The 23,301-nt window shown below is 28.5% G+C and overlaps 7 protein-coding genes across 16 annotated transcripts; 5 read left to right on the forward strand and 2 right to left on the reverse strand.

Annotated features, from left to right (window-relative positions):
* Positions 1-203: 203 nt before the first annotated feature.
* On the reverse strand, positions 204-2,074 carry l(1)G0320 (signal sequence receptor subunit 1 l(1)G0320). Of its 2 annotated transcripts, XM_034327997.2 has the most exons (6): positions 1,849-2,074; positions 1,297-1,464; positions 950-1,209; positions 614-881; positions 430-543; positions 204-348 (listed from the first exon to the last, which is right to left on the reverse strand). In XM_034327997.2, the coding sequence occupies exons 1-5, from the start codon at positions 1,910-1,912 to the stop codon at positions 476-478; spliced, it is 828 nt and encodes a 275-aa protein (XP_034183888.2). In that variant the 5' UTR covers positions 1,913-2,074; the 3' UTR covers positions 204-348; positions 430-475. The 2 variants fall into 2 exon arrangements, with proteins under 2 accessions (XP_034183888.2, XP_034183887.2); XM_034327996.2 differs by having other exon boundaries at positions 250-543.
* Positions 2,075-2,265: 191 nt separating this feature from the next.
* On the forward strand, positions 2,266-5,296 carry PICK1 (protein interacting with PRKCA 1). 5 transcript variants are annotated; one of them, XM_034327988.2, is made up of 7 exons: positions 2,267-2,458; positions 2,719-2,768; positions 2,885-3,031; positions 3,162-3,221; positions 3,686-4,004; positions 4,083-4,278; positions 4,397-5,295. In XM_034327988.2, exons 2-7 carry the CDS (start codon positions 2,728-2,730, stop codon positions 5,089-5,091), a joined length of 1,458 nt encoding a protein of 485 aa, XP_034183879.1. In that variant the 5' UTR covers positions 2,267-2,458; positions 2,719-2,727; the 3' UTR covers positions 5,092-5,295. The 5 variants fall into 5 exon arrangements, with proteins under 5 accessions (XP_034183881.1, XP_034183882.1, XP_034183879.1 ...); XM_034327990.2 differs by lacking the exons at positions 2,885-3,031; positions 3,162-3,221 and having other exon boundaries at positions 2,266-2,458; positions 4,397-5,296; XM_034327991.2 differs by lacking the exons at positions 2,719-2,768; positions 2,885-3,031 and having other exon boundaries at positions 2,266-2,458.
* Positions 5,297-6,167: 871 nt separating this feature from the next.
* GAA1 (glycosylphosphatidylinositol anchor attachment 1) lies at positions 6,168-9,220 on the forward strand. 3 transcript variants are annotated; one of them, XM_034327984.2, is made up of 10 exons: positions 6,168-6,457; positions 6,568-6,752; positions 6,940-7,096; positions 7,183-7,391; positions 7,471-7,688; positions 7,849-8,036; positions 8,133-8,257; positions 8,370-8,566; positions 8,644-8,811; positions 8,902-9,220. In XM_034327984.2, exons 1-10 carry the CDS (start codon positions 6,316-6,318, stop codon positions 9,176-9,178), a joined length of 1,866 nt encoding a protein of 621 aa, XP_034183875.1. In that variant the 5' UTR covers positions 6,168-6,315; the 3' UTR covers positions 9,179-9,220. The 3 variants fall into 3 exon arrangements, with proteins under 3 accessions (XP_034183875.1, XP_034183876.1, XP_034183874.1); XM_034327985.2 differs by having other exon boundaries at positions 6,177-6,405; positions 8,902-9,219; XM_034327983.2 differs by having other exon boundaries at positions 6,179-6,457; positions 6,535-6,752; positions 8,902-9,219.
* Positions 9,221-9,335: 115 nt separating this feature from the next.
* Oseg1 (intraflagellar transport protein Oseg1) lies at positions 9,336-14,669 on the forward strand. Of its 2 annotated transcripts, none has more exons than XM_034327981.2 (16): positions 9,336-9,648; positions 9,802-9,911; positions 9,968-10,088; positions 10,212-10,422; positions 10,501-10,574; positions 10,647-10,917; positions 11,037-11,198; positions 11,307-11,604; positions 11,678-12,048; positions 12,134-12,526; positions 12,639-13,053; positions 13,182-13,408; positions 13,508-13,889; positions 13,972-14,138; positions 14,257-14,418; positions 14,530-14,669. In XM_034327981.2, exons 1-16 carry the CDS (start codon positions 9,593-9,595, stop codon positions 14,614-14,616), a joined length of 3,507 nt encoding a protein of 1,168 aa, XP_034183872.1. In that variant the 5' UTR covers positions 9,336-9,592; the 3' UTR covers positions 14,617-14,669. The 2 variants fall into 2 exon arrangements, with proteins under 2 accessions (XP_034183872.1, XP_034183873.1); XM_034327982.2 differs by having other exon boundaries at positions 9,828-9,911.
* Positions 14,670-14,927: 258 nt separating this feature from the next.
* On the forward strand, positions 14,928-17,083 carry LOC117606029 (uncharacterized). The gene is made up of 9 exons (XM_034327994.2): positions 14,928-15,069; positions 15,150-15,302; positions 15,433-15,563; positions 15,644-15,776; positions 15,881-16,003; positions 16,161-16,244; positions 16,381-16,533; positions 16,623-16,751; positions 16,886-17,083. Exons 1-9 carry the CDS (start codon positions 14,952-14,954, stop codon positions 16,993-16,995), a joined length of 1,134 nt encoding a protein of 377 aa, XP_034183885.1. The 5' UTR covers positions 14,928-14,951; the 3' UTR covers positions 16,996-17,083.
* Positions 17,077-19,889, reverse strand: Su(P) (prostaglandin E synthase Su(P)). Its single transcript, XM_034327993.2, has 5 exons — positions 18,992-19,889; positions 18,471-18,545; positions 18,031-18,368; positions 17,835-17,946; positions 17,077-17,719 (listed from the first exon to the last, which is right to left on the reverse strand). The coding sequence occupies exons 1-5, from the start codon at positions 19,292-19,294 to the stop codon at positions 17,354-17,356; spliced, it is 1,194 nt and encodes a 397-aa protein (XP_034183884.1). The 5' UTR covers positions 19,295-19,889; the 3' UTR covers positions 17,077-17,353.
* A 121-nt stretch (positions 19,890-20,010) lies between these two features.
* On the forward strand, positions 20,011-23,036 carry RabGGTa (Rab geranylgeranyltransferase subunit alpha). 2 transcript variants are annotated; one of them, XM_076692412.1, is made up of 7 exons: positions 20,011-20,232; positions 20,350-20,476; positions 20,599-20,717; positions 20,853-21,040; positions 21,121-21,312; positions 21,381-21,956; positions 22,240-23,036. In XM_076692412.1, the coding sequence occupies exons 3-7, from the start codon at positions 20,629-20,631 to the stop codon at positions 22,680-22,682; spliced, it is 1,488 nt and encodes a 495-aa protein (XP_076548527.1). In that variant the 5' UTR covers positions 20,011-20,232; positions 20,350-20,476; positions 20,599-20,628; the 3' UTR covers positions 22,683-23,036. The 2 variants fall into 2 exon arrangements, with proteins under 2 accessions (XP_076548527.1, XP_034183878.1); XM_034327987.2 differs by having other exon boundaries at positions 20,013-20,232; positions 20,366-20,476; positions 22,240-23,034.
* Positions 23,037-23,301: the final 265 nt, after the last annotated feature.

The following is a 23,301-nucleotide window of genomic DNA, read 5'->3' on the forward strand; positions in this document are numbered from 1 at the left end:
TTTCAATGTTGTAATTATTAAAATTATCAACATTATAATTCATTAATAAATACCAGTAATCGAAAATTTCATTATAATATGTATATACAAAATACACTAATGTTATACACGATAATGACAATTTTTAAACATTATTTATATCAAAAATTCATATATAATTGTTATTAGATTGTATTTATCTTCCTAAATAGTAATAGTATTTAGTACTTCATAACACAAATTGTACATAAATTACAAAATTTATTCTACGATTTTTTTTTATAATGAATATGTTTTGAATTTTGTCAAGTAAATAGTGATGATAACTGCCTGCCTTCTTAATATTGTAGACAATGTACAAATTTGTTGCTAAAAAATTATTTTATAAAGCCATGTATCTTATTTGCATATATACTTATTAAGAATATATGCATACATGTACATACATACATTTAGATTTAAGCGTACATATGCATACACGTAAATAAAACATGATTTAATCATCAACTGTTTTTTTAGTCCTTCGTTGCCTAGGACTTTGTCTGGGAGTTCTGGGAGACTTATCTGTAAAGAATAACTTATCAGTAAATATTTTTGTTATTTTATCTAATTTTAAATATAATAAAATACTTACTAATTCTATTTAATGTTTCTTTTGGCAGCCAATCATAATCTACATTGTTAGGATTGGATGTGCCCATTTCCACAGGTGTTTTACGACTACTAGAAGAACGCGATTTACGACCAAGAGATGAAAGAAGTTGTTGTCCTCCTACAAGGGTTAGTATCACACATGCAGCTAAAAATACATATAGGAAAACTGTTTCTCCATCAAGACCATCGTCTAATTCTATGATCTGAACTGTTTCATTGTAAACAGCTTCACTGTAGCTAATACCATTCTAAAAATCATATATCATTATTAATTTTTGGTATTCATATTTCTGAAATTAAATAATTTGTTACATACAGCATCTCTGTAATTTAAATTAATGTTGAAGCCAAAAGGCCTTCCTGCAAGATTTTCTGATGGAATGAACGAATATGCTAAAGTTGCTTCGTGCTTTGGCTTTACAATTTTGTTGTATGCAACAGTTGAGAAATTTTGAATATAGAAGTTGAAGTCCATCGCATAACGAAAAGATGCATCCAAAGATTCCAAAATGAAATCATATTCACCTTTGTTGGCAAAACCAACAAGTAATTCAACTAAGTTTCCAGCTGGTAATTCTAAAAAGGTAAATAAACTATTAATATTATCTATCAAATGAAACTTTAATAAAGTATCACAGAATAGAAGAAAAGTTTTGTATATACCTAAGGTTGATAATCCATTATAAACAGGTTTATTAAACAATACAGTTGTATCAACATCAGTAGAGGTAGTAGTTAGTTCATCTTCAGGTTCTTCATCTGTTATTACAGAATTATCTTCTCCTTCGATGTCTACTATATCGTCTATATTTTCATCCTCTTGAGCATAGGCTATAATAAAATTAAAAATATGAATAATATATAATTATTTCATGAAAGTTAATACCAAGATTGATGACTAATTAATAATTATTTATTTAATCAATGAAAAATATAAAATTTCAAAACAACTATTTTTACTTTAAAATTACAAATAATTTGAAGTAATGTAAAAGTAAAATTTATATGTAAAAAATAAATAAATACATTTAATATTTTTTGTAAAAGTTGTATAACTATATTTCATATGAAAACTACAAATAAATGTGTTAAAAGTCAAAATAAATCAGGAAATTAGGTTTCATTATGTTAGCTACTTTTGTATACCTATGTGCAATAGAAATGTAAATTACAAATTGAAGAAAATATTAGTTAATATCTTTTACCATGCATTACCTTTGTTCACTGTTAAAATAACTGATGAAATGAATATCAGTAAAAAAATGCAACATTTCTTCATTTTTCTGATGTTTTCTAATTTTTTTTTCTGTTATGAAGAATAATTTTAATTCTGTTTTCAAGCACTGACTTCAGAAGCAACACCTGAGTAGAATGCTTCTGAGCAACAGAACCGGCTTCTACTGATGTCGCGACGTGGAAAGCTGACAACGTATTCGTCAATTCTACAACGTGGAACATCATGTAACGTTGGCATTAAATAGAGAAAATTGAAATAAGATTTCTGTTGCCAACTTAACAGATTTAATTCCTAGTATTTCAAATGTAACAGCACTATCTCGAAGTAACCAATAGAAAAACATATTTATAATTTATATATATATATACTTTCTGTTTTTGCTGTTCCTCTCTCTGTAATATATTGTAGTCACTGCATACAGTATGTGTATATATGTTGACTTATGCATAGTTGTTTATAAAATAAGTAGTTTGCCATGAAAAACTTGTTCATTGACAAGGAATAATCTATTTTCTCAGTTTATTGTTAGAATAGTAATTAAAAACAGTAACTAGTAATCATTTGTTGTGATCACTTATTAGAAGTGGAGTAAGTTTATATACACATATATTTATCATTTTATCTCTTCCTTGACATGCAACCTTAACTTTTTCTCATAGATGATAATAAAAGGGTATATTAATTTTGTCTTAACATAATTTAATGTGTTAAAATTTCTCATAAAGGAATGTTTTGTTCATTAATATAATGGATCAGATTCAATTAAAAAAATCTGTTGAGAGAATTTCAATAATATATTGATACAATCGATGTGTAAATCGTTAACACAATCCTTATTAACATTACAGATTGCAAGCATGGATTATGACGATGATTTCTTCTTCGAAGAAGATAAGATGTTGGTTTCATAAACCTGCTTATTTAATACACAATATTTGTTATACTTCAGTTTAAATGTGCTTGTTTTTTTTCCTTGTAACATGCATGTCTGTATGTCACGGTGTAATGGAATAGTTTGAAGGAAGAAATGGTAATATCTATAGATAACATTGATTTAAAAGAATTTAATGAAGAACCCAAAGAAAATTGTTTTGTTCCATTAACCACTGTGTCATTGGCTAATGTACAACCGCATCAGTTTCTCATGATGGAAGATCGCATGTACGCACTGTTATTTTACTCTTTTACTTATCACTAAAAATTTTTCTTCTTTATATTTTACATTTTTAAAACCTTATAAATTTCATACTTTTTCTTTTTTCTTTTTTTTTTTAATCATTGCGGAATATAGACCTGATGTAGAACTGGTCAAGCAAGATCAGTCTCTTCATCAACCACTCAACAGCACAATGTAAGTTGTGATAATAATATGCTTGTTGCTATAATTATTTACTATACTATAGTAATTGATGTTTAGTTTACTTATAATATTTTATATAAACTAATAATATGATTTAATATTTTTTATTATAATATCAATAAGTATTTAATTATTATCAGAACACTCAGGTAAGAATTTCCTAAATATTTATTTAATAATAAAGGTGTATTTAAATTCTTATATCGTTACTTATTCATTTTTATTTACTTGGTAAAATATTTGAAGCATGAACTGTTGAAATCATTCTATGTTCTGTGTTATGTAAATTATTTGTCATATTTATGTGCACTGCATAGTAATTTTTTATGTATTAGCTTTCAGTTTCATTAGCTGTTATTAAATTTTATTTAATAATTTTGAATATTTACAGTTTTAATATAAACGTAAATATAAATATAAATATTACACACTTTTTATTGTATCATTTTATACAGGGGTATGACCATAACTTCTGGCAATGTTGTAATACAAAAGGATGGCAGTAATCTTATAGGCATAAGTATCGGAGGGGGAGCACCGTTATGTCCATGTTTATATATTGTACAAATTTTTGATAATACACCTGCAGCAATAGACGGTACTCTGCAATCAGGAGATGAACTTGTAGCAGTGAATGGTACATCGGTTAGAGGAAAGACAAAAGTAGAGGTTGCAAAGATGATACAATCTTGTGATTCTCAAGTTAGTATTAATTACAATAAATTACATGCTGATCCAAGGCAAGGTCGTACGCTTGATATAGCCTTGAAAAAGGTTTGTATAGTTCAAATTGTATAGTTAATTATGAACAATTAACCTTTTAATTGTTCTAATAAATTAATGAAATTTTAGGTGAAACATAGATTGGTTGAAGGAATGGGAAGTGCAACAGCAGATGCATTAGGATTATCGCGTGCAATTCTTTGTAACGATGCGCTTGTGCAACGATTAATGGCATTACAGCGCACAGAAAATTTGTATAGAGGTCTTGTTTCTCATGCTAAATCTACTTTACATGCTTTCTTTGATTTAATACAAATATACAAAGGTATGTTCAGAAGTCTACTGAAAATTAAAGCTTTTTTTAAAACTATTTTTATAAACTACTCAAAGTAGATGCATTAGTATTGTCCGTAATTCTCTAAATAGTATATTATGTGTTTTAGTATTTGGTGATGCTTTTGCTGCGATAGGAGTAAGAGAACCACAACCTCGAGCTAGTGAAGCTTTCAGACAATTTGGGGAACAGCATAGACAAATGGAAAAATTTGGAGTAACAATGCTAAAAACTTTGAAACCCATATTAAACGATTTAGGCACATATCTTCACAAAGCTATTCCAGATACACGATTAACTATCAGCAAATATGCCGACGCAAAATTTGAATATCTTTCTTACTGTTTGAAAGTAAAAGAATTGGACGACGAAGAACAAAGTTATGCAGCATTACAGGAACCTCTTTATCGAGTGGAAACTGGCAATTATGAATATCGGTTAGTATTAAGATGTCGACAAGAGGCACGTGCGAAGTTTGCGAAACTTAGATCAGATGTACTTGTAAAACTTGAATTATTGGACAATAAACATGTTCAGGATGTTGTATGGCAATTGCAAAAATTTGCAGCTGGTCTAGCAAAATATTATTCTAATACGCGGGATTTACTATCTGCTGTAACGTTATTTCCCGTTGAAGTCGATTTATCGCATTCTGCGTTTCAATATAAATCTACTGGACCGCAAATGATAACTGACGGAGAAGATGTAGATGAATTTGAACCAGAAGAAAAATCAAATACAAATGAAGATTTACTCATAGACACGCAAAATATTTCGTTTACATTCGAATCTGATAATATGTAGCAAAGTGATTTTAATTTACAAACAATTCTGAAAATCGTTATTAATGTAATAATGTTTTCTTCGTATTTCGCGTTCTACTTTCAGTGATGTTTTGTAAATCAATACCAAAGGTAATTATTTTAAAAAATATATGTACCAAGAATTTGTATATTATTATTGAGAAACACGCTTCTCATAATACGTATTAATTATAAAATTGAATGATGCATTTATTATATTCTTAATTCTTATAATAAACATACTATGTTACAGTTGTTTGAAATATATATTTTGATGTTATTTAAACATAGAGTAGTAATTCAAAGAATTTAAGTATTGAATATACAGTAATGCTTCGAAATAAGCAAGTGGCTCGGGACCGAACAGTTGCTTATTTCGAAGCAGGTACCTATTCGGCTTGACTTTGTTCTTGAAACGGGACGATAGAAAACGCGAGAAACGAGTGAGAGATCCGAGGTAGCGGCAAATCATAAAGTGATCGGTCGAGCAGCGATGTTATTTTTTGGACAAGGATAGAATATAACATGCCCTCTCATTCTCGCACTATGCTTTATTTCGAAGCAAATATACCAGACTGAGAAAGCATTATATATATTCCATCCTTCTTCTACTAACCGATGTCACTGCTCAGTCGAGCGTGAAATTTATTACCCTAAACATCGGCTTCGCGCTTTGATGGACCTCTCACTCGTTTCTCGTACCTCTCACTTTGCGGGCGACTTCAAACAAAGAAGAGGGGATAGCGACTTGCTTATTTCGAAGCAGAGACCACTTGCTTATTTCGAAGCATTACTGTATGTATGTATTGCATTAAACAGTACAATAGCGAGGAGGGGATGATAGCCAACATCGATTGAAGATCTTTACCGCCAAGCTCAGAACGATTCAGAGCTTCAACCCTACTTGATACATTTTTCTGGAAAAGATAAAATCTAAAGAATAACGTAATATAAAACTTCATTTTTGTTAAACGCAAAGTATTTGTTTTATTAAAGACCGCGCCGCGAGCAGAGCGCTTCAGCGCTCCACGGGCACCTTACTCACTTTCCAAAATCCCTATAATCTGGAACGGCGCACGCAACAAAACCAAAGACGTGTCCAGTCTTTTTGTGTCTTTTGTTACTGGCTTTGCCGGCCTATAAACTACTTGTACTACACACCTACACACTACACACGATTGAAAACACACAAATTTCGATTCCTGTTAACATTGCAAAACTGAAAATGGGTTTGTTGACAGATCCGAGGGCAGGATCGGGGAAAATAATAAAATTCTTATTAAAATGGCAACGATCACTTTGTTTTTTTCTTTATGTAAGTGGAGTTGTTTGGATATTACTTCTTGCCTTACCTGCATTTAATGATAGTGAGTATTCAATCAAATGTTCAATTTAAATCAATAAAATTAAAATATACTTTTTAAATAATACTTGAATATTTCAGATACTTATTTTTCTGAAAATGCTTTATTACCAGGATTAGTTACAAAAGAGAGTAACTTGGAACAAACTGCGAAACAATATTATTTGGAATTAGTTCATGAAATGAAACATTATCCTGATACAATGCCGTATGCTTGGATAGCTGCAAAATTAAATCAACTTCATTTGGATGTTTTTATACATAATTTTTCGTTAATATATCCCTTTCAAGAACAACAGGTGAATAAAAAATAAGTATTCTTTGTTGTTATTACAATCCCTTAAAAGTATTCCTTAGTATTTGATATTGATATTGATATGAATATCGTAATTGTTATTTGACATGTAACTAATGAAAATATTAAAATAATACATATGTATGTGTACATACATACGTATAAAGATTGACTAAAGATAACTTTTCTAGTTTACAGGGCAAAATATATATGGAATTATAAGAGCTCCAAGAGCAGCCAGTACAGAAGCTGTTGTGGTTAGTGTTCCTTTTAGGTCGATTAATAGTATTTATTTGGATACAGCACCTTCTGTTGCTCTTCTTCTTGCATTTGCTAAATTTTGTAGAAGTGAGTATCTAAACGAAAGGTATGTCTAATTGCTTATCTATAATTAGTAAATCATCCCATAAATTTGTTTTTTTTTGCTGTTTTAGAACAGAAATATTGGGCAAAAGATATTATATTTCTAATAACAGAGCATGAACAATTAGGTATACAAGCATGGTTAGATGCGTATCATGGGGTTACTAGTGGTAGCAAAGGTGTACTTATGGCTGGGGATCTCTCTGGTCGTGCTGGTTCTATTCAAGCTGCCATTAATTTAGAATTACATTCAATGAAGATTTCATCTATCGACGTTAAAGTATATTTTTTATTATAATTTAATATAGTTTGGTGATTGACTATTCCGTTTCACAGGATTGAAATTAATTATTATCTAGGTTGAAGGATTAAATGGACAATTACCCAATTTGGACCTTTTCAATTTAGCACAAAATATGATAGCAAAAGAAGGAATCAGGCAGTCAGTTCAAAGGCGTTTTGATGTTAAATACAAAAACAAAATTAAAAATTGGTGGTATCATTTTAATACACTTCTTATGATGATTAGTACTCAAGCTACTGGTATCCCCACGGGAAATCATGGACTCTTTCACAGGTATTCAAAAAATTATAGCAACAAGGTGTTAATTTTCTCAATTATCAAAAATGTTCCTCAAAAAGACTGGATTATTATAATTTAAGCAAAATTTTTTTAAATAACATTATCACAGACCTCTTTTTTTGTAATGTAATATTTATACGTTTATAATATATAGATTTGGTATTGAAGCAATTACTTTGGAAGGTTTTGAAAAGCCTGGACAACAAAATTCTGAAAGAAATTTTTATCAAGTGGGTCGTATTGTTGAAAGTATAGTTCGATCTTTAAATAATTTATTGGAACGTTTTCATCAGTCTTATTTTTTTTATTTACTTCCATCAACTGATACTTATATTTCTATTGGTGAGTAAAGATATAGTATATTTAAATGTGAATACTTGTTTTACTTTTTTTTTTTTCGATAATTTATTTTACCGTTTATATCTAAAAACATTTTAGGACTTTACATAAGGTCTTTAGTCCTGATTATTGCTGCAGTATTTATAAAAGCATTTGCTATGTGGCAAAAGCTTCAAATATTCACTTCTAAGGAAAATAAGGAAAGCACTGTTAAGCAATTAAAGGTTTGTCGTTATAATCGTATTTATAAGAATGCTACGTACATTATGGTTCATTATAATGCTTTCAATTCAAAAAATTACAATTAATAAAATGTTTATAGAATATATTTTATAGATAGATGGATTTGATATCGGAGCTATTACTTCAGAAATATTATGGGCACATATTTGTGGAGTTGTAATTGCGACATCTCCTAGTGCAGTTACATATTTTGGTAGAAAACTGTGGAATTTACGAACAGAAGATTCTATATATTTCAGTTTTATGGCAATAACTATTTTAACATTAATATGGCCATTCTATTCGAAAAGGTAATTTAGAGTATTCGTTCATTAACAACAATGATACCATGAAATACATATTGTACATAAATTTTTATTATTTTTAGGCAAATGAAGTATAAAAACGCAGCTTTAGTTTGTGTAATTGCGTTAGTAGAGTTGGCCACTATGTTGATGTGTATAGCAATGCATAATTTTTCTCTGGCCCTTCTTGCTGCGGTAGTTTATGTACCTGTAATTCTACCAATAACACCAAAAAATCATTCAACTAACAAGTAAGTATATTTTAAGAAATTAACTAGTTATACGACGTACTTGAATATTTAATAAATATTACTAAAATTTTTAATAAAACTATGTTCCAGATTCCGCAAAGTGATATCCTTTCTTTGGATTCTACTACATCCATTTATGATCACAACTTTAATCATAATGTGTTATACATATGTACATTTTTCTACTGATCCTTTCCTCTCAATTTTATTCCGTGGATATCGTGCTACAAAGCAAGCATTTGTTTACAGTATTATGGATTCAATGATTTATGGAAATTGGTTTTACAATGTAACAATTTCTATAATGCTTCCTATTTGGCTACTATTTTGGAACATTTTATGTTCAAATAACATTATACATACTTAATACATTTAAATAAAATTTTTACCATGATTATTCTTTATATATCTATTTCCAACATAATTGTTATGCTTACCTAACTATAGATATATACATACTAAATACCAAATAAATTACTTGTGGAATTAAGTTTTTAATCTAATTATAAAAAGAAATTTGTTTTTTACATTCTTCTCGTTAAAAAATGAAAATATTTAACCAATATTCCTCATTTATTGGCGTTTTTGAGCTTTATTTATGTGTGTGTAGAATTATTAGAAAGTGTATTAGTGTGTTATTTGCTTCAACATGGCATGGCTTCACCGCAATCACCGCCATATTAATCAGTTTCCGTGGAAACCGTCAAAACAAACGTCTATGCGAAAATGTTAGGGATGGCATCTTAAAATTGTATCAAAAAATTATCTTATAAAAAAGTAAATGATGAAGATTTCTCCAACTTGGGTTGATAAAGTTCAAGATAAATCAGAACGATGGTAATTATGGAAATAATGTTTTCAGTAATATGATAATGTAATTAAAAAATTATTGACATTGAGAATAAGTTTACAAATATTATATTTCTATGTATATAAATACTTTTATTTTTCAACCAATAAAAACTATTAATAACGCAAATGTTATTGCAGTATATATGATTTATGCTTTAATCCAGACGGGACTCAATTAGTTATTGCTGCTGGGCAGCAAGTTCTTGTTTATGAAACTAGTGAAGGTGCTTTGATTCAACCGTTAAAAGGTAATTTGTATTATAATCTACTAATGTATAAAGTATATTTATGATGTATTTTATAGGGCATAAAGATGTAGTTTACTGTGTGTGTTATGCAAGAGATGGTAAAAAATTTGCATCAGGAAGTGCAGATAAAAGTGTTATAATTTGGACATCAAGATTAGAGGGTATACTGAAATATTCGTAAGTTACATTTAATAAAATTATACCTACCTAGTAATTCTTAAATATAATTTTTCAAGGTTTCTTGGATTAATTATTCTATATCATTATCTAGAAACATAAAAAAATATTTCACATTTTTAGACACAATGAAGCTGTTCAAGCTATGCAATTTAATCCAGTGTCACATCAGCTCTTGAGCTGTTCTCTATCAGATATAGCATTTTGGTCCCCAGAACAGAAAGCAATTGTAAAGCATAAGTCGAGAGGAAGGGTCAATTGTTGTGCTTGGACAAGCGATGGTCAATACCTAGCCATTGGACTGACAACTGGCTATGTTTCTATTAGAAATAAAGTTTGTTTCTTATGTTTCAAGCTTCTAAAAAATAAAGTTCTACAAAAATTATTTATCAAACTTATTTGAATGTTTCAGAATGGAGAAGAACAGATACGTATTGAAAGACAAAATGGAGTACCTATTTGGAGTTTATTGTGGAATCATCAGTGGTAATGAAACGTGATTAGAGTTTATGTAAAATTCATAATAATACCTTTAATAAATTTGTGTATTGTTTACAGGGAGGATCCAAATGATGTCCTTTGTATCGCAGAATGGAACGGAACTATATCCTTTTATTCAATGTCAGGAAAACAAGTTGGGAAAGATAGATTATTAAATTTTATTCCTCTTAAAATGTGTAACTTTGCAGGAGATCAATACATTTTAATTTCTGGAAGTAATAAGCAATGTGTATTAATGACATATGATGGAATCAAGTTAATCAATATTGGTAATACATTTTCTTCTTGGGTTTGGAGTTGTGCTGTACATCCATCATCTACACATATTGTAAGAATTTGTTTCATTTAGTGTCATTGTCTATTTGATAATTTCTTATTTTGTTATACAATATCACCTAATATCATGCTATACTTATTCGCTTAACTATTTTCCATTTATGTATTTAGGCACTTGGTTGTCAAGATGGTACAATAACATATTTACAGTTATCATGGGATGTTATACATGGATTATATGGAGATCGGTATGCATATAGAGAAAATATGACTGATGTAATAATTCAAAATTTAATTACTAGCCAAAAAGTCAGAATCAAATGTAAAGATTTGGTACGAAAAATTACACTATATCAAATTGAGTATCATTTTAATTTCGTGTATTAATACTATGCTTAGCTTGATCAGTTTATATCTGTAAAACTTATATTTTATTTTTAGATTTATCGTATTGCAGTATATAAAAATAGATTAGCAGTTCAGTTATCCGAACGTGTGATAATATACGAACCATCAAATTCTAACGATGGAATGCACTATCGTATACGTGAAAAATTAAATCAAGCATTGAACTGTAATTTACTTGTGGTCGCAGCAAATAATTTAGTTCTATGTACTGAGAAGAGATTACAAAGTTTATCATTTAATGGAATTATAGGAAGAGAATGGATACTTGACGGACTAATAACTTATATAAAAGTTGTCGGTGGACCAGCTGGACAAGAATGCCTTATTGCAGGTTGGTATAGAAATTAAAAACCAGTTAAAAAAATTAAGGCTTAAACTAATTTCTTTAAATAATTTTTATTTAGGTTTAAACACAGGTTACATAGTGAAAATATATTTGGATAACCCATTTCCAGCGTATATAGCAAAAATAGAAAGTTCTGTAAGGTGCCTTGATATTAGTTCATTAAAGGAAAAGCTTGCAGTTGTTGGTGATCATGGAATTCTTTCTGTGTTTGATTTGTATACAGAAGAGAAACTCCAAGAATTTCAAACTGTAAACAGTGTAGCATTCAACAGTACTTTTGAAGATATAATGTGTTTCTCTAGTGGAGAGTATTTAACAATTAAAGTTGGAACATTTACGGAATATAGACAAAAATTTTCTGGATTTGTTGTTGGTCATAATGGATCAAAAGTATATTGTTTAAATGGTTCTTCTATTGTTACAATGGAGGTAATATTGAATTTTTTGAACATTATTGTGCATACATGTTTATCATATCTTAAACAATGTATATAAATAATTAAAATGTATATAGGTGCCGTTATCGCTGTTTATGTATCAGTATTTAGACATCGGTCTCTTTTCTCATGCTTATAACATCGCATGTCTTGGAGTGGCGGATTCTGACTGGTTTTCCCTAGGCACTGCTGCTTTGGAAAACTTGGAATTGAATATAGCATATGCTGCTTTTGCCAGAATAAAAAATCTAAAATATATAGAAGTTCTGTCTGAAGTGGAAGAGAAACTGAAATCCGGAGAATGGGGAAAAGAAGCATGCATGGCTACTGCTGCGGCTGCTATGGGAAAGTTAAAGGATGCTGCAAAACTTTTCCAAAAAGCTGGTTTGCAACAATATGCATTAACTATGTATTCTGATCTACGGATGTTTGATATTGCGCAAGAATTTATTGTTAATGGAAATAACCAGGTAAGTGGCTAAACATTTTTTATTTAATTTTATGTCTTTAAGTAAGGATTATTTATATTCCGTTGAAGTGAAAAATGAATCAGAAGTGAAAATTTTCTTCGAATTTATTCAGGACCGTACAATCCTACTCCGTAGAAGAGCAGAATGGGCAAAAAGTCTTGGGGAACCTCGTGCTGCAGCAGAAATGTTTCTTTCAGCGGGGGATATAGATCGCGCGATTAACATAATTGCAGAATATGGCTGGATCGATATGTTAATTAAAGTAGGCAGACAACTTGATAAATTGGATAGAGATAATCTAACAGTGATTGCTAAAAAGTTAAAAAATTTGGGTGCAACACATGGTGCAGCTGAAATTTTTAGTCGTTTGGGAGATGATCCTGATGTAGCGGATGTTTTAGTGGAAGCTCAAGCCTGGCCAGAGGCATTTGAATTAGCTGAAAGAAATCCTAAATTAAAAGCTAGAATTTATGGACCATACGCTAGATGGTTAACGGAAACTGGTCATTTTTCTGAAGCTCAGGAAGGTGAATACTAAGAAACATTTTTTTGCTGAATATATATAAAAGTCATAATTTATTTATATTATGTTTGTGAAAAATACACACATTAGTACACACATAATATTAAAATTATTATTCACATAGTTTCTTAGCATTTCAGATAGCTGGCCAATCAGATGAATCCATAACAGTCTTAACAATGTTAGCAAAGAATGCAGTAACTGAAGAAAGATTTCGCGATGCTTCTTACTTTTACTGGCTTCTTTCTCAAATCAGTTTAAACCTCAATAAAAATGTTGAGGAATTGCGAAGTATGTTTCTTCAGTATCATGAGAAAGCTGAAATTTATTATGCTTATTATGAAATACATAAATATGTTGTAAGTAAAAAGTAAATATACCTAACACAACTTTAACAATATCAGTACTATTATATTATTGAAAATTAAAAAATATTAATAGCAATGATTTATTTTTAGGAAGAACCATTTACATCATTAATGCCAGAAGCACTTTTTAACATTTCACGATTTCTTTTAACAAAAACTGAAAACATTCAAATAGAAGGGGTTTCGAGATTTACTATACTATATACTTTATTGAAACAAGCATCCTTTCTTGGTGCTAATAAATTAACAATGCAGCTGTTCGAAAAGCTACGCAAAACAAAAATTCCAACGAATCAACTTAGCCAGTTAGAAGTTTTGAATTTAATGTCTCGAGCCTCTGCTTATAAAGATCCCGAAGATCTTTTGCCTCTTTGCTATAAATGTTCAACTTTTAACCCTTTGTTGCCCTCAAGTAATCAAGGACATTGTGTTCAGTGTGGTTTAAAATTTCAATATTCCTTCGTAATGTTTGGTAAGTTTCACTTTTAATTTGTTTAACAAAAAGTAATGCAAACAGTAATGTATCATAAATTGAAATCATATTGAAATTGCAGAAATTTTACCATTAGTTGAATTTGAATTAGAAGAAGGTATTTCAGACGAAGAAGCAGAAAAATTAATAAATGAGTCACTAACTTCATATAATGATACATCAGATAAAGATCAACTTTCTGTTACTTCTGAAGTAGATCTCTTTACTGCACGTTTAATGAAATATGAGGTATGTGATTTAAACGATTAAATGATAAAAAAAGGGAAAGATCTCTTGATTTCTAGGAAATGTTAAATTGTTTTTTATTTATAAAAAATGCAATGCTAAATTATGTTCATTATTTCAGGAAAAATTGAACATTTCCAATATTATTGTGGGGAGAAATGTTTTGAGAAGTATGGATCCATGTACTGTATTAATTACAAAGTGGCCAAAACCATTCAAAACAAAATATTTCAAAAATTTGTTACCTGATCTACAAATTACTTTCTGCAAGTCTTGTTTAAAGGTGTATAGGATTATTTTGCCATCTAACTTAACATTGTATTTGAACCAATTTCTGTTATGATTTGGTCAAATTCATGTGATTTGCCTAATAATTTTGTATTATTTCTTTCAGCTGTTTCATTTAGATGATTATGAATTGGCTTTATTACGACATGGGTATTGTCCATTTTGCAGAACATCAAATAAAGTCTCTGATTAAAATTTGTTATCAATTTAAGTATATTTATGTTAACGCAATTTTATTTCTTTACTGTAATAAATTATTATTGTTTTGTATTGCAAAAGATTAGAGCACAAATATTATATAAAATATAGACAACTAATTTGTATAAAAAATAACAGTAAATGCATTAATAAACATTATTGTAGCCGAGTCTGTTTTACACTGAGTATGTTAAAAACAATCCAGTTATGTACACCAGAGTAAATATTAGCTTGGCTCTTATATAGACGCTAATTGTTCTGATTGCTTAAGCACCGTTAAACGAAATCCTCGACAGCATTGAACACGTTTGAAGAATTACAGTTTGAACCATGTTCCGTCTAGTCTGGATAATAATTTTCATTTTTGGGAATTCTGCCATCTGTCAAATTCGCCAGATGGATAATAACAATATTGTGGAAACTCAGAATTCAATGCTTCAAGGAAGATGTAAGTAACTGAGAAATAAACAGAACAGAACTATGTTTTAAAATGATATTTATTTTATGTATTGTGCTTTGTTTTAACAGTTTTCCCGCTATTTAGTGTTATCCGTTTTGCAAATTCACAATGTCTGGCTAGCAACAATTTAAATGGCACTTGTTTTACCAGAAGAGAATGTCGTGAGTATGGTGGAACACCGTCTGGTACTTGTGCAAATACACATGGTGTTTGTTGCGTTTGTAAGTAATTTTAAATCATATCATACGTTTTTGAAAATTAAAACAAATAATATCTTTTACACATTATTTTATTCATTAATACCATGTATCAGGACTTTACTTATAATTAATTTAAACTTAATCGTTACAGTTCAAAAGACATGTGGTTCCACTACAAACATAAACAATACATATTTTACAAATCCAGAGTACCCAACAACTTACGAAGGGGATGGAAGATGTACAATAACAGTGCAACGTTGTAATTCAAATATATGTCAAGTAAGCTAATGTAATGTACATTATGCTATTGTATGGTACGTACTTAAAACCCTAAAATCTTACATAAATTTTTGTTCTAGTTGCGTTTGGACTTTTTAGAATTCAGTCTTGCTTCGCCAAATGCTAGTGGGATTTGTGACTATGATCTTCTTTTGGTTTCTGGATCTGGTACTTTAGTACCTCGAATTTGTGGGGAAAATGCAAACCAACATGGTAATAATCATGTAATAATTAAATATAATGATGACATTTTAGATAAAAGGTGTGTTTCTGTTGCTTAAAATTATATAAATTAAAATTCATAAAAAAATTTTTAGTTTACATTGATTTTAATGGTGACACACCAATTATGATTTCAATTGATACTAATTCTGAGTATACTATGGATCGTCGATGGAATGTAAGAATTGAGCAATTACCTTGTGATTCTACATATAAAGGTATGCATGTATCTTACCGTTATAATTGCATTATTGTAGATATAATTTCCACTTCAGTTGAGAATGACAATGATTCAATTTTAATATAAAATTATTTAATTTTTTTAAGTGTATTTTTATTATACATTTATATTGCTTACATTTGTTGTTGTTACAGCTCCAAATGGGTGCTTACAGTATTATGATACTGTTTCAGGCACAGTAACTAGTTTTAACTATGGCACAACACAAAATCCGAGAGGTATTTAATAACAGATTAAAAGAAAAAAAAGCATTAAAAATAAACATATGTTTATAAATATGAAAATGTGTATGTAATTGAACACAATTAATGCTGCAATAAACATAATTTTTTTCAATGTTATTAAATATTGCAGCCCCAGAACTTGGTACAAGACAAATTGCAAATACAAATTACGGTGTATGTGTAAGAATGGCTCAAGGATATTGTGCCATTGAATGGTCTCAAACGAATTCAAATTCATTTTCTGTTTCTGGAGATACAGGTTCTTTTGACCCTACTATTATAGGTAATTACGCGATAGAATTCTAATTATTTATTACATTGATAAATAAAATATTTATAGAGACGCATGGTAATTTTTAAATACATAAATAGGTACTGAATATGCAGCAGAATCAGGAACAAATTGTACTAAAGATTTTGTTATCGTTCCGCATCCATATGAAAAAGGTGTACCAGTCGGTGTAGAACGATTTTGCGGTAATGGTTTTGTGACAAAGACTTGTAAGTATTTCTAAACATTCTTGTTATCGTTTATTGTGCTTATTATACAAAGGAGAAATGGAATTTTATATATATATATATACAGACTGTTACAACAATTATTAATTTCAAATACTTTGATGTTTTTATTTTAGCATATTCTAAACCATTTGTATTGTATGTTGTTACAAATGAAGATGAAATGGGCGAAATTGAAAATAAAGGATTTTCACTGACGTATCGTCAGGTACCTTGTGCGGCTTAAACAAAAAAGATATTTCTATTCTGTGCCTCAGTACTTAGTCTATATAAATCAATTGTAACTATCGCAATAAATATAAATAAAAATTAAGTTTATAATAACATTGATTTTAATTTTTTATTCTATGAAAATCAATATTACAGATCATACAGAAATGCAGAATGTAAATGTAATTATACATATCTGGTCTTATATCATGATATAGTTTCAAATGTATAACTAAAATAATGTTATTAATACTATAAGTAAAAAATAAAAATCAACGTTTCAATGAAGCAATGAATCGAGTGCAACATAATTTTAACGTAATTGGCTTCAGCAATACAAACTAGTTTAAAATAAATTAATATGTATATTTACATTACTTAGGTATCAAATAATTGCTTCCTGAATGTGCTTCTACCTCTTTTGTCATAGCATTATACCATGTGCTCAGTTTTGTGTTATCCAAGACATCTTTAAAAGCATCACAGCCTTCTATGCTTTTCAAAATCCCATAAACAGTGAGATCTGATAAATTAGGTTTACTCCCTCCCATAAATGTGCCACCGCGTTTCTTAATAGATCGCAACCATGTATTAATTTCGTCATACAGAGATTGTCGAACATCATCTTTAAGATGATGTCTTTGTTTCAGTCGTTTTGATATAATCCACATTGCCATTGCACCTACATTTACCATTATTAATCTTTCCCATGTTGGGAAATATTCCTTCCATTTACCGACCTAATTAATAAAAAAATTATATTCTTAATTTCTCTTATAATCTAAAATGGATTTTACTAATAAATTTAAGTAATTGCCACTTATATATAAATCAATTGTTTCTCTCCATACTTACTTCAGAAAACCAATTGAAAGTTTTATAAGCTTCATCTAGTGTTCTATATACATTTGGTGAAAGCGTATGAACAAGTGTATCATCAGCCCATTTTCTCCATTTACGTTCTTCCCTGTAATAATGATAAAATTTGTTAGTAATGATAATAATTATATGAAAATAACTTCAACAAACTATATTAAATAACATTACTCACATAATATCATTCATGTCTTTATTTGAAGGCAGAGTTTCTTTATACATTAAAAAGTATTTGTTCATGATTTCATACTTCAATTTACTGTTTTCATCGTGCATTGCTATACTAGGATAATCTTTTACTAAATCGTCAATTTTTAGTGATCTATCTTTTAGATGTGATGCTAATAGTGAAATAATCATAGAGCTATCATGTAGAGGTTCATATCCAGAATCTATTTGTGCTAAAAGTATTGGTACTTTTTTGTAAGAAGACCATGATATCTCTTTTCGCAATACTGGATCAACTTCCACGATATCATAAGATATTCCATAGTAATCCAAAAAAACTCTGACCTAAAATATGTTTACATTCATTAGTTTATTTACATGACTTACAAACACAGCTTCTTGGCATTTATTATATTAAACAATAATTTATTAATATAAATGCTTTACCTTGCAGCAGAAGGGACATGTTTGATATTGAAAAAGTGTTAATTTTAATCCTGTTGTATCGACAGGTGAAATTATCTAAAATAAAAATAAATTATTCAATTTAAAAAATATTTCAGTAATAAACTTTAAGTACTTTTATAATACCTATACTTTAACATTTTAACTGCCATGCTGAATTTAATAATCTTGCCAAATTAATGTTACTATTAATAAATCATATTATCCATTATTCTGATGATATTTAGTACTTTCTCTTAGGTATAATTTTAAGTACTTACAATAACCATTTATAATTGGTTAAGTAAGATGACCCCATAAAATGGGTAGCAGGACCTTGTGAGAATTCATGCATTCACCCAGGTATATGAGTGACTTGGCAGTCAAAATGCTAATACAGAAAGTATAATAAAAAGAAACATAATAATTAATAATATATATGTATCATTTTTCTTTGATAGTGTTTAAATACATATTCAAAACTTTATGAAGTAATATAAGTATATTGTTTATATTGAACCTACCTGCCTGGAAATTGGTACTTGTGGTTTCTCTTTAAGTACTTCGACTATTTGCTCTTTACCTTCAAGATGAAAAGTTTTGGAACCATTTTTATTTATGTACCAAGAATAACCCGATGTAATAACTACACCAATAGGGAATCCAATAGAAATTCCTACTAAACTTGCTTTGAGTACAGTTTTAAATGTAGAAGATTGTCGGGCTGCTGACAAAAAACTTTCATTTCTTGTTGGATATTTTTGAACAAGGTTTTTGAAAGAATATACATTTTGTGGTAATCTTGATAGTTTTCTTAACATGGACATTATAAAGATTTATGAATTATACAATTCAAAATTAATTAATTATTTAAAATATGCTATTAATGCATAAATATTGTTGGACACCTTACAAAAATTAGTTAAAAGAAAGAAAATTATTATACGTCAAAATTACACAATAAATATTTGATATTAAAATGTACAAGTTAATTATTAATTAGAATTGACACCATTTAGTTGTGTTTGCATTTGTAGTAACCAATTATAAAGGTTATGTAACACGCGCGCACGCGTATGTATTTATTTTCATTTCACGAGAGTTCATAACTAAGCCGCGCAGATTGGAAGATGGTGGGGGAACTTAGCGAGCCTCGAAACTCCCACTCCGCTAATCGCTTCTCACTTCGTTAATTGCGAGTTTAATATACGGGGTGAAACAATAGTACAGTTGAATAGGAAGAATACAGAATGATATACGTGAGTAAAAAACCGTGCTACCCGTTATACACTCCAAATGATGCACTTTCGCGTAGATCCACCGCGTGGAGGCGCCTCAGTGACGCTTTGCGCAAGCGTATAGGAGTGGGAGTATCGCCAATCAGGGCGAAGATGCGCAAGAAAGAACGAAAACTGGTCTTTCTGCAGTTATGAACTCTCGTGAAATGAACTATATATATATACTCAAGATCCCTCGTTCAACGAATAGTACACATAAATATATTTATATTTATATATATCAAAATCTAATCTAACCATTATTTTATATTCTATAAATTGTAAGGTTAATATGCTGGTTATGTGAAAAAAAAATTATACATATTTCAAATTATGTATACACTGTCTATACAAAAATGAAATGCGTTGGAGTTAACAGACAAAATATATTCACAAAAAATAGGACATAAACAAAATTAACCTGAATAATAAAATACAATTTGAAATTCCAATTCTAATTTGAAAATTATAAAAAATCTATTACAATGGTAATTAAAATATTTTACTCTTAGCTTGTTATTATTTTTATTATTTAGTAATATTTGAAAATTGTTTTATATAATTAAATAACATTTATATTTTGTATTTTATATTAAATTATGAAGTAAAACATTTGTTTAGCATGGAAGAGTAAAAGTGCGAACAAGTGCAGAGCAAGAGGCAATAAAAAAGAAGGAAAGAGCTGAAAAACTTGCACGCTATAGAGCTGGCATAAGTATTGTATTTGAAAAAGTAATTTTACTTTAATATTATTTAATCTATTATGAATCAATATCATAAATGTATATAAGATTTAACTCTTCGTTGAATTATTAAGTTTTAAATAACTTAACTTTTTTTTTTACATGTTACAGAGAAAAAATAAACTTTACGACAATGAATTAATGATGATAACTGAACGTATGCTACTACAGAATCCTGATATTTATACATTATGGAATATTCGTCGAGAAGTATTTACAAATAACAGTTGGTAACTATATAACTATAATAATTACCTGAATTTCAGAATTTATTAATGTAATACAATTATTAATTAGTATTATAGTACAATGAAAACAAATAGTTTACTTCAAAAATTAAATACTAAACTTTTAATTGATCTCAGGAATGAAAAAGACTTAAAAGACCATTATCAAAATGAATTAACACTTACGGAAAATTGTTTGAAAGAAAATCCTAAATCATACTATGTATGGTATCAACGAATATGGATTATAAATTATTTTGGGGATTGTGATTGGAAGAAAGAATTAATGTTATGTACTAAGTGTTTAAACTTAGATGAAAGAAATTGTAAGTGATTATAATTATTGGATTCTTGTTTAGATGATTTGAAAAATAGATACATATATTATTTTTCTTTTTTCTTTTAGTTCATTGTTGGAATTACAGAGAGTTTATTGTACAGAAAGCAGGAATCTCTCCTGAAGAAGAATTTAAATTTGCCACTACAAAGATCCTGAATAATTTTTCTAACTATTCTTCTTGGCATTACAGAAGTCGACTCTTATCAAAAATATTTTCTAGTTGTGAACAGAAACAGATCAATGAACAGATTAAAGATGGTAATATTTTTATTGCAGATATCATTTATTTTAGTACAGTCAATCAGAATAATAAAATTATCTTTTAGAGTTGGAATTGGTAATGAATGCCACATTTACTGATCCTAGTGATTCTAGTGCATGGTTCTACCAAAGATGGTTACTGGATACGCATGAATTTTCTCCTATTCTTTCTCAAGCTTTAATAAAAGAAAACAGTGTGACTCTTTTTATCAGTCAAAATGTATCGATAAAATCAATAGATATACAAATAAATGATGAATATGAAAGTGTTCAATGGAAGTCTTGGTCAAAAGCAAAGTTTTCAAAACTGTGGTTTGGAAAATTTCAAAAGCAGTTAAGCGAGATAAAGAATATTGAAATAAAAATTGAAGAAAACTTTTATCCTTTGCATTGTTCTAATCAGACATGGATATATAAAAAAAGAAAATATAAACCATGCTGTAACAAAGACCAATTATTGGAACAATTATCAAGTTATAAACAACTTTCAAGCATGGAACCTAATAATAAATGGGCTCATTTGACAGCTATTCTTTTAATGAGAAAAATCGATTTTGTACAATTTTATGAAGATATTTTAACAAATTTGAATATTCTTGTTAACATCGATCATCTCCGATCTAATTATTATAAAGATTTACGTAAGTATATTTAACAATCACTGTTAACTTAACAAAAAAAGTTAGTAGTGACCTATAATATTTACAGTTATTCTGCTTAAAAATTATCTTTATAAAGCTTTAAAATATTCTATATAAATATGTACAAATTTAAATATATTAGGAAAAAGTATTTATTAGGTATAATTTTATTTCATATAGCTTTTACATAGTATATAAATTAATTACAGTTTTTAATATATGTACTTAATTTCCAAATGATTATGATTTCAAATATTTTCATGTACATTTTTTTTTTTTTCAGGAAACAAATATATAATAGATTACAAATTATGTAAAATCTGGGACATAGAAGAAGATCACGAAATAAAATTAGAAATTGATCTTTCAGGATTAAATTTAACAACACTTAGTAACAGTGAACATCTTGGGTTTTTTGAAGAAGTAAATCTTGGTGCAAATTCTCTATCAGATTCTTTGTATCAGTTAGCTGTTTTGCAAAATTGTAAAAAATTATCACTTTCAAGTAATCAATTGGAAAGTTTGAAAAAATTTCCAGTACTAGAAAGTCTTGAAGTTTTATCATTGAGAAATAATGAACTAAAGGATTGCAATGAAATATTACAATTGCTGATGAAACATAAATTAAAATCGCTTGATTTGAGAGAAAATCCTGTTTGTAATTTGAAAGATTTGCAAACTAATATAACCCAAATTAATTCAAGTTTGCAATTATATATAAATTAATCTTCACAATGTATACATTTAGGTATAATATAATATAAACATATTTATATCACCTATTATTTATTTTGTATTATAAAATAGTTTAATTTACTCAAGTAACCAACTTTTTAATACGATTGAAGGAATAAATCGTCGTACAAAATACATTTATATATAAATACGAAATGTAGAATTAGATTTCAGTGTTCACGGTGCTAACAAAATAATTTTCAAGACTTATAGGAACGACTTTTCCCCTCAAGTCAAAAATATGTAAATTATTTTCTCAGAATGAACTGTTGAAATTTTTTAGAATTTTACTTCCTTTTTATACACTAATTCTTGATAAATGGAATAATTCTGATTAAAAGTATTTTTATTAAAACAACACAATGTTAGAAAGTGTTAAGAAATAAACATCAATTGGTTAGAATGAAAAAATTAATTAAAATACCTTTAAATATTTAATAACATTTTACATTATTGTATTTTCTTTCTTGATAACAATTATTATACAAATATACATATATATATATTGTTCTCTTATTTAAAATAACAGTAACAAAAATTATTATTATTATATCAAAAATAGTTATTATTATTATATAAGTTGCCTTACATTTATAATTTTCAATTTGCC

This window comes from Osmia lignaria, chromosome 2, assembly GCF_051020975.1.
Source record: "Osmia lignaria lignaria isolate PbOS001 chromosome 2, iyOsmLign1, whole genome shotgun sequence".
Lineage (NCBI taxonomy): Eukaryota > Metazoa > Arthropoda > Insecta > Hymenoptera > Megachilidae > Osmia > Osmia lignaria.